The sequence below is a fragment of the Chanodichthys erythropterus genome, chromosome 22 (assembly GCF_024489055.1).
Source record: "Chanodichthys erythropterus isolate Z2021 chromosome 22, ASM2448905v1, whole genome shotgun sequence".
NCBI lineage: Eukaryota > Metazoa > Chordata > Actinopteri > Cypriniformes > Xenocyprididae > Chanodichthys > Chanodichthys erythropterus.
In genome coordinates this window covers 32,007,282-32,023,514 of record NC_090242.1, presented here as the reverse complement: position 1 = coordinate 32,023,514, position 16,233 = coordinate 32,007,282, and the positions used below count along the sequence as shown (strand labels likewise).

At 37.0% G+C, this 16,233-nt stretch overlaps 1 protein-coding gene across 1 annotated transcript in view; it reads left to right on the top strand.

Annotated features, from left to right (window-relative positions):
* The window catches only part of col27a1a (collagen, type XXVII, alpha 1a), a 65,942-nt gene that overhangs the window by 16,942 nt on the left and 32,767 nt on the right, over positions 1-16,233 (top strand). The window contains exons 5-11 of the mRNA XM_067375816.1: positions 866-919; positions 1,739-1,792; positions 1,959-2,012; positions 9,303-9,347; positions 11,184-11,237; positions 12,082-12,126; positions 14,158-14,211. Of these exons, the coding sequence (XP_067231917.1) occupies positions 866-919; positions 1,739-1,792; positions 1,959-2,012; positions 9,303-9,347; positions 11,184-11,237; positions 12,082-12,126; positions 14,158-14,211 (360 nt within the window). The remainder of the gene's footprint in view (positions 1-865; positions 920-1,738; positions 1,793-1,958; positions 2,013-9,302; positions 9,348-11,183; positions 11,238-12,081; positions 12,127-14,157; positions 14,212-16,233) is intronic.

The window sequence follows — 16,233 nt, the reverse complement described above, 5'->3', positions numbered from 1 at the left end:
TTCTTTGATGAATAGAAAGTTCAAAAGAACAGCATTTATTTGGAATATATATTTTTGGTAACAATGTGATAATCTTCACTGTCATTTTTGATTAATGCATCATTGCTCAATAAAAGTATTAATTTCTTTTAAAATATAAATCTTACTGACTCCAAACTTTTAAACAGTAGTATATATATACCAAATATATATACCCCACCAAACACACACATGCATTCATTCGGCTTTATATATTATATTATATTATATTATATTATATTATATTATATTATATTATATTATATTATATTATATTATATTATATTATATTATATTATATTATATTATATTATATTATATTATATTATATATAACACACGTGCATTGCTTGCGTTTTTGTGCACGTGCATGATATAACTCAATCTGTTGGGCTTTCTTATGGGCTGTTTCTTTCCAATAACACCCATTGACCTTGACCCTCACTGTGACCTCTGACCTCTTGTGGGAAGTCATTTAAAAGAAGTGCTATCAGAACAAGGTCAGGGTCACGTGCAAGGTCAAAGTTTAATGTTAAGAATTGGTAAAAAAACATCTCAGATCTATTCACTGTATCTGGAACAGAATAATACCCAAAGCATAATCAAGTATGCAAGTATATAAACACAAAAGTGTCTAGCTAGGCTAGATTAATTCCATGCATTATGATGCATTTGCATTCTCAGGATTGCTATAGCATGCATTTACATAAACTATTTCTGTGGGCAGTTTTCCCCTTTTTTTTCTTTTTCTTTTTTTTTTTACAGTAGGTGAACTATTAAATGCTTTTTCAGTTTTGCCTTATTATTCATTCCTAATGTGTATGTTTTATGTATGTCATTTCCTGTAGGGACCCCCAGGACCACACGGCAAGCCAGGTCGCCCCGGTCCTCCAGGGTTAAAGGTAAAAACCAGCACACCCACATTTACCGTCAGATAACCTGCAGTGTGATCCCATGTACTGGTCTGCTCATCTTCCTCCGTTTAGCCTTCTGTTATATTCATCACCGCACCGCCTGCTGGTACTATTGGGCTGCATGAAACACCCTGCAGACAAGGTTTTGGAAACACAGGCAGTCGTACACATGTACACACACACACACTTTGATTTATTTGAACTCAGGAGAAGCCCAGCACTTAGTGGAAAGTCTTTCCCATGATATAGAAAAGAGTGTTTGTGTGATGAAGTGTGGCTATAGTATTAAAGAGGGGCTATAAACCAAGTTAGGTGTGCGTGTGATGTCCTGGTGCGTGATTGGTCCGCTCCCTTCATCCCTGTAAATCCAACAAAGGTGGTAAACAGCCAAGCAGCTCAGCAGGGTGTTTTTGTTCTACTACATGGTCTCTGCTTTCTGTGTTTAATTATTTCAAGCGGCCTTTGAAGACACTTTTGGTTGAGTTGTAATGGCCTGGAGTCAAACTTCCCACATGCCTGTAACACACACATGTACATGCACACATGAACCCTTAATTACTGTAATGTATAAAGCTCAAAACAGTGCCGCCTTGTTTTGATCTGATTAGCATCTTTAGTGTTGTTTGCTAAGAGGTGTGCTGTTACTTTTCAAAGCGACTGGGCCTGGTAGGTGATGAAATGGCCTTAACAACCGCATAGCAATGCCCTAGTGACTTTTGCATGGACAAACACCACTGACATTTTCTTCAGACGATTCTGTGAATTATCGCTCTCAGTCACTCGTTTCTCTGTCATTCTTTCTCTCAGGGGAAGAAAGGAGACCCTGGACTCTCTCCTGGAAAAGCACCTAAAGGAGATAAAGTGAGAAAACACATACACTTGTTCTGATACACATTCCTCAGTGTTAGTATCAGCCAAAAATATTGTTCTTGATGAGAATAAGGTAGATGTTCTTCTGCAGGGAACACATAGACACACAACAGCATCTGACTGTTTGTGCATCATGTTTGCCTGTCTGTGTTTGTAGGGGGACATTGGTCTGTCCGGTCCTGTTGGTTTAGTCGGGGTGGAAGGCCGCAAGGTAAGATATTCTGAAGCGCTTAGAGATGCACGATTCTGGATAAATTGAGAATCACAATTTTTTTAAAATTTAAAATAGAGATCACAATTCTCTCTGATGTGTTCTATTAAGAAATATCCTGACGCGTCCAAGCTTTATAATGGCAGTGAGCATGATCAACGAGTATGAGCTGAAGAAAGTGCTTCAATCCACATCCATCCATCATAAACACGTACTCCACATGGCTCCGGGGGTTAATAAAGGCCTTCTGAAGCAAAGCGATGCCTTTGTGTTAGAAAAATATCCATATTTAACAAGCTATAAAGTAAAATATCTAGCATCTGCCAGACCGCCTTCTGTATTCAACTTACGGAGAAAGTGTAAAGTTTTTTTTAACAGTCACTTGTTGCCACCTACTGGTGTAACGATGTAGTTGAAAAGGTGATTTAACCCTGAAGTATACTTCACTTTTTACATGTACGCGAGGGTCAGCGTACAGTGCGCGTGGTGCAAATTTCGTCATCAGAAGAGTATGCGCAGGTCGCACACGAATATTTTTATCATTATTTTTTTAAAGATTTATTTTTGGCATTTTTGGCATTATTATGATAGGACGGTGATTAGACAGGAAGCGAAGTGGGAGAGAGAGAGGGGGACGGGATCTGGGAAAGGACCACGAGCCAGGATTCAAACTCGGGTCGCTCGAAGCGCATTGGCGCTACATGTACATTTTTATTTTTATTTTTTTTGCAGTAATTAGTTTATCCACAAGGTGGCAACCATGCATTTGGGGCGTCGATTCACAAGGTAGTCAAACCCTGCGTTCCATTCGGAAGGGCTCTTCCCTATAGTGTTGACAAAAGTACCGACTTCGGTACCTAGCCGGTACTGAAATTTTAAAAACGTGACGCTTTGAGCGCTGTTGAGCGGATTCATAAACATCTCTGATTGGCCTTTGTTTTTACGGCTCATCGGATATGTCTGTGATAGGCTTCAATGATCAACGCTGTAAAAACATTGTAAATAGTCATCAATTAATCTCTTCACTAAGCGCTTACACAGATACACACGGGAGCGTTTGAAAGCAGGCGTCTATCGCGGATCGGTCCACTGTTAGACGCCTGCTTTCAATCGCTCGCACTCCTACTTTCAAAACGCTTTCAAATTCAAACACTTCCGTGTGCTTTCAAATGCTCCCACGCGCTGATCATTGTAGCCAATCAAAGGCATATCCGATGAGCGCGTCAACATAATGGCCAATCAGAGATGTTTATGAATCCGCTCAACAGCGCTCAAAGCGTCACGTTTTTAAAATTTCAGTACCGATAGGCACCGAAGTCTGTACTTTTGACAACACTACTTCCCTATGCCCTAATCCCTTCAAAGGGTTTACCCTCCAGAGTGAGAGCTTCGAAGGGATGAAGGGTGTAGGCGTAAAATAAAGCTCTCTTTTTGGAACGCACTTCTGCGTCATCTTAACAAGACAATCAATGAGGAGTACATTGTGCAAGCTGCACAACCTACTTTGTTTAACGTTAGTTTATTTATTTAGGTTTATCGCACCATATTGTATATTATGTCTATGTATTTGAAACATTTGAATAGACTGATAAAGGGAGCTGTAAAGTATTTTTGTTGAAGTCAATGTAGTTTTGACCATAATAATGTGCCAAATCTAACTCATATAAATATTAGGCTACAGTAGTATAGAAAAATATTATACATACAATTATAGGTAAAATCGAACCCATTCTGTGACGACAAACAACTTCCCTGTGCAAAGGATTATGGGGGCCCGAAGTGTCCATCAGTTGTACCCTCCGAAATCCTTCATTCCGAAGGGCCCTTTGAAGTGGCCAGTTTCGAGCACTTCGGTTTGGAACGACCCTTCAATATGGCGGCCATGATTATTTTCACTCCGAAGTGCCCTTCGGAGGGCGATATATCCCATTTGGAACGCACCGAAAGACTTTTTCTGAAGCTGTTTCATACCTAAACATGACAGTTGCTTTCTCTGGCTCAGTGCAATTGCAGATTTTAATGCTCGCTGTGATCATATTTTTACATAGGCGAATCGTCAATTAGGAATAGGATCACGTGGGTGTTTGAATCAAGATTGTGATCTTTCTAAGTGCCTCTATTATGCTATATTAAAGGTTCCTAAATTTGTATTGGAGGTCTCCTACAACAGGTTTACATGTATCCAAGGACAAAAAACACTTACAGTTTCTCATAATATACATTTCAGCATCACCTCACTTCTCAAAGAGTCTGAAAACAGTTTGTTCGAAGACTAAGTCTCTCTAAACCCCTCCTTTCCACAAGCTTTCTCTGCTCTGATTGGTCATATGGCCATATCTGTTGTGATTGGTCTACTGCTTAAAGTGTGTTAGAAATGAAACGCCCATTACCATATCTGAATTTCAGCTCCTGATCTTCCTCAGCACTTGATACACAGTGATACAAACAGAGACAATGGCATCATTTTTTCTGCATTGATTCATGATTCATTTCAGCATTTCAGAATAGATTCTTTCTTTTAGGATACAATAACTGTATTTATCATGCTCTTTGATCTTTAAAACTTAGCAGATCATTTCAGCGATATTACACAGTGCATGAAAGGTAATATTCAAAAAAGCATAATAGGGGCACTTTTTTTCTCCGTTATTTCATTATTTCTGAACAATGTGCACACTCATTTTGCTGTACACTTGCTGGGTGACATTAGCACAGATGTTTGCCTTCTTGCTTACTAGACCCACACAAACACTCTGAAATGCTCCCACTCATTGTGGCTCACTGTGTCTTCCGTTGACATGGAAACCCAGTGTAAACATCAGAGGGAATCCCCAATGAGTCGTCTATCACTCCTTTATACTCAACGCACACACACGTCAAACAAGGCTATTGAGAGTTGTACAGTGGTTCACCATGAGTAACTCTCTTTGTTACGGCCATTAGAGTGTGTGTGTGTGTGTGTGTGTGTGTGTGTGTGTGTGTGTGTGTGTGTGTGTGTGTGTGTGTGTTGTGTATCACATCTCAGCTGTGCATGATAGTAAGTTTAGACTCTGCCAGGCGTTTTACTGTAAGCAATAGTGCTTACAGTTTTGTGTGTGTGTGTGTTGGAAGAACAGTGGGATTGCTTGGAAAAATCCTGTAGTGGATGCCTGATTTGAACGATCGTCATGAGCATGGATATGTTATGTCTAGACCAGCAACATCTAATCAAAACGATAAAAGTCAATCATAAGAATATATGACAATAAGTGTGATTATCAACAACGCTTTATGCAACTTTTTAGGTCAGTTTAGACCCGAAAATGGTTGCTAGTTTGGTGTGAATGCTGAATGCAAATATTAAAATGCAACTAACCAGATAATTGTATATAGTTAAGATAGCAATTGAACAGCTGATCAGCATTTAACATGGAAGAGGAGTTTTGTTCGTCCACTCAAACTTTTATTCAGCATATGTCTTTCTAATAAATTTGCATATTGTGGGCCTGTGAAGTTAATACTGAAATGTACAGTAATATTGATATCAATGATGGATTTTAAATACATTTTTTGTAACTTTTATAACCAGTTGTGACCCACTGGCTTATATAGTTTTTGCAGATAATATATTCATTTTTCTTTTATTAAACATCCTTTAATTTCAGTTTTAAGATGTGGGATAACATGCTTTTTATGTAAAATACAGAAAATAAAATGCCATTTTATTTGTATTATGTTGGGCTATTATCCAATTTGTTGATTTATCATAGAAATAATTAACAGATTAATCGATGTTTGAAAGTAGTTGTTAGTGGCATGTCTGTACATGTGTTTTAAGTGTGTGTGCATGTGTGTTTGTGAATACCTGGCAGACGGCGCGGTCCATGTGCTTTGTGTTACGTGTCTGTGGCTAGAAATGGAAACATCAGAATGTAGAGCAGAATCTCTGGAAAAACAAATGGCAGTATGTCGTAAACGAGCGAACGAAGGGATGAATGCAGGGATGACGGAACCGAATAATAAACCAAAGCAGCCTGTGGATCTACAGACTGGAGACAGATTAAGCCGCTGATCAATAGAACAGACCAACCTCTAACACAGATTCTGCTGTACCCGGCAAAAGATGTTCTAGAGCTGGATATTTAACTTCTTATAAGTTACAAGAGAGCTAGTTTACTATTTTAATGACAAATTAATGTCGTTGCTTTATTAGATATAATAATTAAGACAGAAAAAAGAATTTAGAATTATAGCAAAATAGCACATTTGTACTGTATATAATTGTTTAAATGCTTGTAAACGTACAACAAGGATCAGTGGTACATGTGTGGCTGTTCGCTGGAATGTGGAGGTGGATGTAGGAATTAGAGCTGGGTTTCCCACAAACAAACGTAATGGAAGAAACAGACATCTCTCAAACACAGAGTGTGACGGGATGGATTTCACTGGTTTGGCAGAGAAGAAAGTGTGTGTGTGTGTGTGTGTGCTTTTGTTTATATTACATTGTGGGGACCAAATGTCCCCATGATGTAATATAAACCTGAGTTCACCTACATCGTGGGGACCAGCCAGCGGTCCCCACAATGTAAATGGGTTTATAAATCATATAGAATGAGTTTTTGTGAAAAAGTAAAAGTTTGCACAGTTTCCTGTGAGGGTTAGGTTTAGGGGTAGGGGCAGGGTAGGGGGATAGAATGTACAGTTTGTTCAGTGTAAAATGCATTGAAGTCTATGGAAAGTCCCCACAATTCACAAAAACAAACATGTGTGTGTGTGTGTGTGTGTGTGTGTGTGTGTGTGTGTGTGTGTGTGTGTGTGTGTGTGTGTGTGTGTGTGTGTGTGTGTGTGTGTGTGTGTGTGTGTGTGTGTGTGTGCGTGTGCGAGTTTGTTTATATTACACTGTGGGGACCAAATGTCCCCACGGTGTAATATAAACCTGAGTTCACCTACATCGTGGGGACCAGCCACCGGTCCCCACAATGTAAATTAATTAATAAAAATACTAAATGATGTTTTTGTGAGAAAATAAAGGTGTGCACAGTTTCCTGTGATGGTTAGGTTTAGGGTTAGGGGTAGGGTAACGGGATAGAAAGTACGGTTTGTACAGTATAAAAAGCATTGCGGCCCTATGGAAATTCCCCACAATTCACAAAATAAAACGTGTGTGTGTGTGTGTGTGTGTGTGTGTGTGTGTGTGTGTGTGTGTGTGTGTGTGTGTGTGTGTGTGCTTTTGTTTATATTACATTGTGGGGACCAAATGTCCCCATGATGTAATATAAACCTGAGTTCACCTACATCGTGGGGACCAGCCAGCGGTCCCCACAATGTAAATGGGTTTATAAATCATATAGAATGAGTTTTTGTGAAAAAGTAAAAGTTTGCACAGTTTCCTGTGAGGGTTAGGTTTAGGGGTAGGGGCAGGGTAGGGGGATAGAATGTACAGTTTGTTCAGTGTAAAATGCATTGAAGTCTATGGAAAGTCCCCACAATTCACAAAAACAAACATGTGTGTGTGTGTGTGTGTGTGTGTGTGTGTGTGTGTTTTGTAGTTTTATGTTTTTGTTTACATTTCTCTTTAGAATGATGGTACTTCGTTACTTCATCTTTCCGTCTGTCTATCTATCTGTCTGTCTGTCTGTCTATCTATCTATCTATCTATCTATCTATCTATCTATCTATCTATCTATCTATCTATCTATCTATCTATCTATCTATCTATCTATCTATCTATCTATCTATCTATCTATCTGTCTGTCTATTTAACTGTCTGTCTGTCTGTCTATCAGACTATCTGTCTGTCTGTCTGTCTGCCTGTCTATCTATCTATCTGTCTTTCTGTCTGTCTCTAACTTTTCTGTCTGTATATCTGTCTGCTTATCTGTCTGTCTGTCTGTCTGTCTATCTATCTATCTATCTATCTATCTATCTATCTATCTATCTATCTATCTATCTATCTATCTATCTATCTATCTATCTATCTATCTATCTGTCTGTCTGTCTGTCTGTCTGTCTGTCTGTCTGTCTGTCTGTCTATCTATCTGTCTGTCTGTCTATCTATTTATCTATCTATCTGTCTGTCTGTCTATTTATTTATCTATCTATCTGTCTGTCTGTCTATCTGACTGTCTGCCTCTAACTTGTTTGTCTGTATTTCTATCTATCTATCTATCTATCTATCTATCTATCTATCTATCTATCTATCTATCTATCTATCTATCTATCTATCTATCTATCTATCTATCTATCTGTCTATCTATCTATCTATCTATCTATCTATCTATCTATCTATCTATCAGTCTAGCTGTCTGTCTACTGTATGTGTCTATCTGGCTGTGTATATATATATATATATATATATATATATATATATATATATATACATATATATCTGTCTGTCTATCTCTCCATCCTTCCATACATCTATCTGTTTCTCTATCTATCTATCTATCTATCTATCTATCTATCTATCTATCTATCTATCTATCTATCTATCTATCTATCTATCTATCTATCTATCTATCTATCTATCTATCTATCTATCTATCTATCTATCTGCCTTTCTAACTTTTCTTCTGTTTGTCAATCTAGCTGTCTATCTACTGTATTTGTCTGTCTGTCTATCTGGCTGTCTGTATATTTACATGTCTGTCTATTTAGCAGCTACATGTTCTGTTCATGTTCTCACTGTTGTAAGAAACATAAGAAGTGTGGTTCACATACAACATGGAAAATTTTCCCTTAGTTTATCCATTTTTCTTGCCTGTCTGCTGGCATGCTCGTAAGGTCTCACACTTTACTATATTCCTCCCTCAAACCCCGTCTCTCTCGCTCTCTTCTACCTTTGATGCGTATTTTCCGCTCTGTGTCGACATCTTGCTGTAGTCAGCATAATATTGTGCCTGTGAGACTCATGGGAGCTTGACTCTAACAGGAAAACATTTATATCTGTAATATATATATATATAATATATATATATATATATATATATATATATATATATATATATACACACATAGGACACACACTGCTCACTGAAAACCACATATGTCCCACGTGCAGATGCACAATTTGTTCAACATACAGGAGTGTGTGGAAAATATTGCACTGCTTTCACTGATTGACTACAGATGGATTGGGTCAATAATGATGGATCTGTAAAATGCATGCTCGCTGCGGGAGACGTGTATTTCTGTGCGTGTCTTTCCATATCCTTTTTTAGAAAGTGGTTTGTATCCTCTCTTTTGTCTTAGGAGTCTGTGTGTAAATCACTAAGTGTTTACTAAATGACCATGTGTCGTCTTTGTAAACAGGGACAAAAAGGCCATCCAGGACCACCAGGCCTTCCCGGGGAACCAGTGAGTAATACAGACACACAAACACTGTTACACAAACAAACAAGCACATAAACAAACATTCAAAGTGTGGGGATATTCTCGTCTGACTCAAAAACCTACGTCACTAGTCCACAGAAAGTTTTACCTCTTAAAACACACACACACAGACATTCACATGACAAGAAAAAGTCTTTTCAAAGCCCTCTGTGTTATTTAGGGTGAACCATCCTTACAAGTCAAAAGTTTAGAGAGAGGAAAGACAAACACATACCCAGAGGAAAGTTTTATTTCACAGAGGTTGTTCTTTCGTAACTGAGGAGACTTAAAGGTGAAGCATGTAATTTCTAGCGTCACCAAACGTAATTGCAAAAATAATGGTTGATTTTAAACAGATTTATGGGACACTCCCCCTGTCTCTCATTGGTCAGACAAACTGAGATTTTTTTTAATGAAGAACTGTGTACTGTTGCAAAATGTCAAACATCTAACTTCACTTTTCAATCTGCTGGAGTAGATGAAGTTGTGCATGTGCATGTTCAACGACAAACAAAGTCACAATACTGTCTTCTGTTGATTTATCATTTCAAAACCAGCAAACTTCTTTTTTTGAAATCTATCTATCTATCTATCTATCTATCTATCTATCTATCTATCTACCTATCTATCTGTCTGTCTGTCTGTCTGTCTATCTATCTATCTCTAACTTGTCTGTCTAACTTGTCTATCTATCTATCTATCTATCTATCTATCTATCTATCTATCTATCTATCTATCTATCTATCTATCTATCTATCTATCTATCTATCTATCTATCTATCTATCTATCTATCTATCTATCTGTCCATCTATCTGTCCATCTGTCTGTCTCTAACTTTTCTATCTATCTATCTATCTATCTATCTATCTATCTATCTATCTATCTATCTATCTATCTATCTATCTATCTATCTATCTATCTATCTATCTATCTATCTATCTCTAACTTATCTATCTATCTATCTATCTGTCTGTCTCTAACTTGTCTGTCTATCTGTCTGTCTATCTATCTATCTATCTATCTATCTGTCTGTCTGTCTAACTTGTCTATCTATATATCTATCTATCTGTCTGTCTCTAACTTGTCTGTCTATCTGTCTGTCTGTCTATCTATTTATCTGTCTGTCTATCTATCTATCTATCTATCTATCTATCTATCTATCTATCTCTCTGTCTCTAACTTGTCTGTCTATCTGTCTGTCTATCTATCTGTCTGTCTATCTGTCTGTCTGTCTGACAATCTGTCTGTCTACCTATTTATCTCTCTCTCTTTCTATCTATCTATCTATCTATCTATCTGTCTATCTATGTATGTCTGTCTACCTATTTATCTGTCTGTCTATCTTAATCAAATCAAAATTTTATTTATATAGCACGATAAGGAGTTAGTTGACCATTGTGCTGTACAACAGGATGAATATCTAAAAAACAAGAAAGACCGCAAAGCAATAATAAAGGGAGTTTACATCAGAAACACTAATCAGAAAGAAGTTCAACGTTAAAAATCAAATACAGTTGTAGGCCTGGGTTTTCAACTTAGATTTAAATTCAGACTCTGTTGATACAAGTCTTAGGGATAGAGGATGACTATTCCACAATTTTGGACCAATAATAGAAAAAGCACGGTCACCCCTCGTCTTAAGTCTACATCTCGGAGCCATCAGCAATCAAAGCCATATTGTTTGGTGTTTTGTTTTTAAAATCTAATGCAATGACTTTTATACATTTTATGTTCAAATACTTTTTTGGGTCTTTAAAGTATATGTATATGCTTTCATGTAAATTAGGGTAGCCATCATTTCTCTTTGTCTTTCTTTACAGGGGGAACAAGGTCCTGATGGAGAAGCTGGAGCCAAAGGCTATCCTGGCAGGCAGGTGCAGTAGATCTTCCTCTGCTGTGGAGTGTGGCGTGTATATGTGTGTGTATGCGTTTGTTTGTTTGAGTGTGTTTTGCTTTGTTTTTCATTGACCGTTCATGCAAAATATGCAATTCATTTAGCAGCAAGTTGCCCTGGCATAGATGTTGGGTTTTGTTCAGTCTAGCTGCGGGGCACAGAGATTGAAAATAAGTGTTCAATTATAGGAAAGGATGTATTTGCTCACTCTGGCTACTTAGTATCATGATGTTTTGGCACACTTGTGGTGTTTTCACTGATGGAGTTTTGGATTTAATCACAATAAAACTAAATTAAATATCCATCCAGAGCTACAAGCCTTTGGTTTTTGACACACATTGAGCTTTTATGCTTGTGTTCTGCTTGTGTTTAAAATCATTTGAACTCCAACTCATATATTTAATTATTTGGTAAGTATCTGTGTTATATGCAGGATAGTGTACAATCACCTGGTCATTATCAGGGAAAAAACAAAACCTTATGAGTGATACGAGATACCTCTGCTTTATGCATATGATCCATTACTTAAACAATGTAACAAAATCAAGGAAAGGCTAGTTGGTTAAACATTTATCCATTTCTATTTACTGCATGTCAGCCTAAATATTAAAATGTTACAAGAGTTTTGTGGTTCTGTTTTCATTATGAATCCTATGATAAGGCCATTATAAGTTTATCTGGGTTTTTGTTCTTGTGGGCACACAAGTTTGGATACTTTTCAAAAGAAAACAAGCTATTCATTTCAGTTCTAGTTTGCCTGTTAAAAGATGTGTGTTAATTAAACCTGTTTCTGAAGTTTCTCTTTCTCTTTTCTTCTCTTCCAGGGTTTACCTGGTCCAATAGGGCCTGTTGGGCCGAAAGGTGCTCGGGTGTGTACACGTCTTCTTCCCGTTTGATGTGTGATTGCAACTTACAACGCTATTATTGTGACATTTGAGCTGTCTGAGGGGCCTATGGTTACCGTTGCAATGTTTGATCTTTCAAAGCTGAAAATGAACGCTTTTTCTGACGTTCTTGCCGACTTATTTGAGATTTAAAGTCAAGTGATTTGACCTCGACTCCATAAGAGGGATTTTTACTACTATAGCTTCTCTTTTCTTCCGTCTCCCCCTCGTTTTCTGTTTTTTTTCCTTTTTCTGTTTTTTGAGTCAACAGAGGCTCAACCATGACAAATTTGCTGCTGACAGCTGCCCAAGCCATAAGTGTGCATTTATGTGTGTTTTTAGCCTCCTACGGTCACATTAACATGTTCACATGTACAGCCACCTTCATTTATTTTGCTCTGTCATCAGTTTGATGTATTCAGAAACAATTTATATTTTATTCTCACTGTGCCACTTTATAGAGTGTACTCAAACATACACACGCTCTAGCTGTTGTGTTTGTAGTTGAGCTGTATTAAAGGCTCTTTATCAGGCTAGACTCCGCCCACATTGGCTGGAATTTCCTGTTTAAAATCAGACTGAGGCCCTGCTGTCTTTAGGCACCGCACACACACACATATGCATGTGTCTTCCAATGCACATTTGTATCAAAGCACCTTGCATGGAGTTATCAGTCTGCCTTTTTGCTGGATGTGTGTGAGTGAATCTGTATGCATAAGTTTTCATTGTACCCTGTGTTTGTTTGTGCATGTTGCCATCGTTTGTTCCCTGAAGTGAGCGTATGTGCCCTTGGACTACATTGTGGAGGCCAGCACCATGCAGTCCATGGGCATATACACTTACTTCATGGCCTGCATCAACACGAAGACGTCCATTCATCCATCCTAGCACCTCTCCATTCATCTGTACATCCTTGTGATCAAATCGTACGGTGGACGTCCGTTGGATTGCCAATGATTATATAGACTAACCTGTTTTAAAGTCTTACTTCTTCTGAGGGTTAGTTTTACTACTCAGGAGAGTTTCTATTCAAGTATTGACTTTGTCTCAGATATTTCTTCTAAAGCTGTTGCAGTATAAATGGGAGATTTAAAGATTGTCAAGGCCCATTCACATCAAGAACGATAACTATAAAAATAACTATATTTGCGTCCACACCAACGAGCGATAATGGTCTATTTATTCTAAGCTCACTTGCTGGTGTTTCGAAGTGTGTACAACATGGGTTTTCTGTTCTTGTTGCATTTACACGGCTTTAACCAGCAGATGTCCTCGGCATGCTATGTTTAGAGTGAATAGCTAGTGTAATCGATATAATCTAACAGTGAATTTGGCTGACGAAGTTAATAACAGCACCTAGTCTTTTTCATGAAACCTGAGATACCTGATATAATTTTATATTACATTGTTTGCTAGCCTGACATAATGATCTCATCATTCTCACCATTTATTCCGAGGGTATGACCGATTGTTTTCCATATGTCCATTTTCTTAAAAGTATTATTGAAAAGGGGGGTTGACTTTTCAAACAGTTCAGTTTTCTGGACCTCTGCGATTAAAATGTCATCTGCCATTTTAATTGTGAAGCCCTTCAATTAGAATGGATTTTGATTGGCTGTCAGTGATTTATTGTTCAACAGCTGGAAAAAATCATTCTGAAAGTGATCCCAATGATATTGTTTCTCTATATCGTTATAGCTGTCATGTGGACAGTGCTGTTCTTTTATATTTAGAAGGATTTTTAGACCTACATCTTTAACGTTATCTTAATAGTTATCGTTCTTGGTGTGAACGGGCCTTAAAATAGATCTATGAAATTAATATGGATAGCATATTAATCAAACACCTAAAACACCCTAGCACTACTAATTATATACCCATATAGTAATCACCCCGAACACCACTTTTGAGGGAAAAAAAATTAGATATTAAACAAAAAAAAGTAATAATTTGTGATCTTTCCCATTTTCCTCTGCTCCAGGCATCGGTTTTGAGCTTCTCTCTGTTTCTTTATAGGGTTTCATTGGAATCCCGGGACTTTTTGGTTTACCTGGAGCTGATGGTGAAAGAGTGAGTCTGTTCATGTTATGACTCCGTCTGTAGCCTCCTTCATTGAGTCATTTTTCAGCAGTCATGTGATCGTAACAGTCAGTGGGCAAATGTTCCGGCTGTTGTGTAACGCCGCTAAAGTACTTCCCATGAAACCATTAAAACACCCACAGATGCAACACCTCATTAATACAGTCACCTCACTGATATGATAAACCATATGACATGATTTCCCATTTACAGTCTTCTAAACCACAAACACTAATTACTAAGCATATTCAATTAATTCAGCATACAACATTTAATTTAAACCTTGTGTAAAGTTCAGAAATATATATATATATATATATATATATATATATATATATATTTATATTTATATATATATATATATATTTATATATATATATATATATATATATATATATATATATATATATATATATATATACGTGTGTGTTTGTTTAACAGCACAGTGACTATACTGCGTTTTTGCATGCTATAAAATATATGGGTATATATTAAATATTAACTGTAGCTTACTCTCTTCCTGTCTTACATGGTGTTTCCTGAAGGAAATACAAATTTAGTTATCTATAGCTGTTATAGTTCCAAGGGTCGCACTTTATATTAGGTGTCTTTAACTACTAAAAATGAGTAAAATGTGCTTCTATTGTTCACACTTTTGCTGCTGTTGAGGTGGGGTATGGGTAAGATTAGGGACATAGGTTGGTTTAAGAGTGGGTTAAGATGTAATTATACATAAATTAATTACGCACTGTAAACCCGAATAAGTTGGCAAAACTCAAAAAAAAAGAAAGAGGCAATCGGTTACAAAGAAAGTTAAGTTTAAGCAAGCAGAACTGGCACTATTTTGAACTCATATTTTTTGTTATTAAATTTAAATATTTGAGTGCACTAATTCATACATTTAGCTTAAAATTAAAAAACCTCAGCATTAGCTCAACTTAGCTAGCTATATCAAGCTAATTCAGAACATGCCAACTTGCTAATTTGCTACTATTTTAGCAATAGCATGGTATTGCACTTGCTGAATGAGTGCAGAAATATAAAACATTTAATATACCTGTTCTAAAACCAAGCCGCATGCACCACTCTCCAAAAACCCACATTAACAGAAACCCTTCTGCAGTTAGCATAACAAAACATTAATCACTACTAAATCTCCCACTTAACATAAATCGTGCACAATAAAACATTATATAACACTTAATTTTAACATGTACTCTCCCTTCGGCAAAGCATTCTGGGAAATAGAAATCCCAGCCCAGTTTCAGTTAAACTTAAGTTCGTCTAAATTAAAAGAAAGGAGTTCATAAAACTCAAAACAATGAAACAGTTCAGTTTACTTAAAATATATCAGTTCTGTGAACTCGAAACAAAAACAAAGTTCTAAATACTCAAAAGTTATTTTGACTGAACTAATTTGTTTAAATTAAGTTTGTCCTACTCAAACCAATTAATTATTTTGAGTGTTAGGGTTTACAGTGCAGCTGTAATTACATGCAGGTATTTTTAAAATATAATACAATATAAAACCATGAATGTACACAAAAAGTGCATTGTATCAAATGATTAATTTAAATGTTAGTGCATAGTAGTTAAAGACACCTACTATAAAGTGGGACCGTTCTAAGCATAATTCTAACTGCTGCTACTGTTATTAGTATGGAAATAGATTAGTGGTAGATTTTTAAATCAATTGCTGCCCACTACTGGTAGATGTATGACAGTAGATCCTATCATGGATGTGTGTGTTTGTGTGTGTGTGTGTGTGTGTGTGTGTGTGTGTGTGTGTGTGTGTGTGTGTGTTTGGATGAGTCATATGATAATAGACTGTGTGTACACACACACACACACACACACATGTTTGTTTTTGTGAATTGTGGGGACTTTCCATAGACTTCAATGCATTTTACACTGAACAAACTGTACATTCTATCCCCCTACCCTGCCCCTACCCCTAAACCTAACCCTCACAGGAAACTGTGCAAACTTTTACTTTTTCACAAAAACTCATTC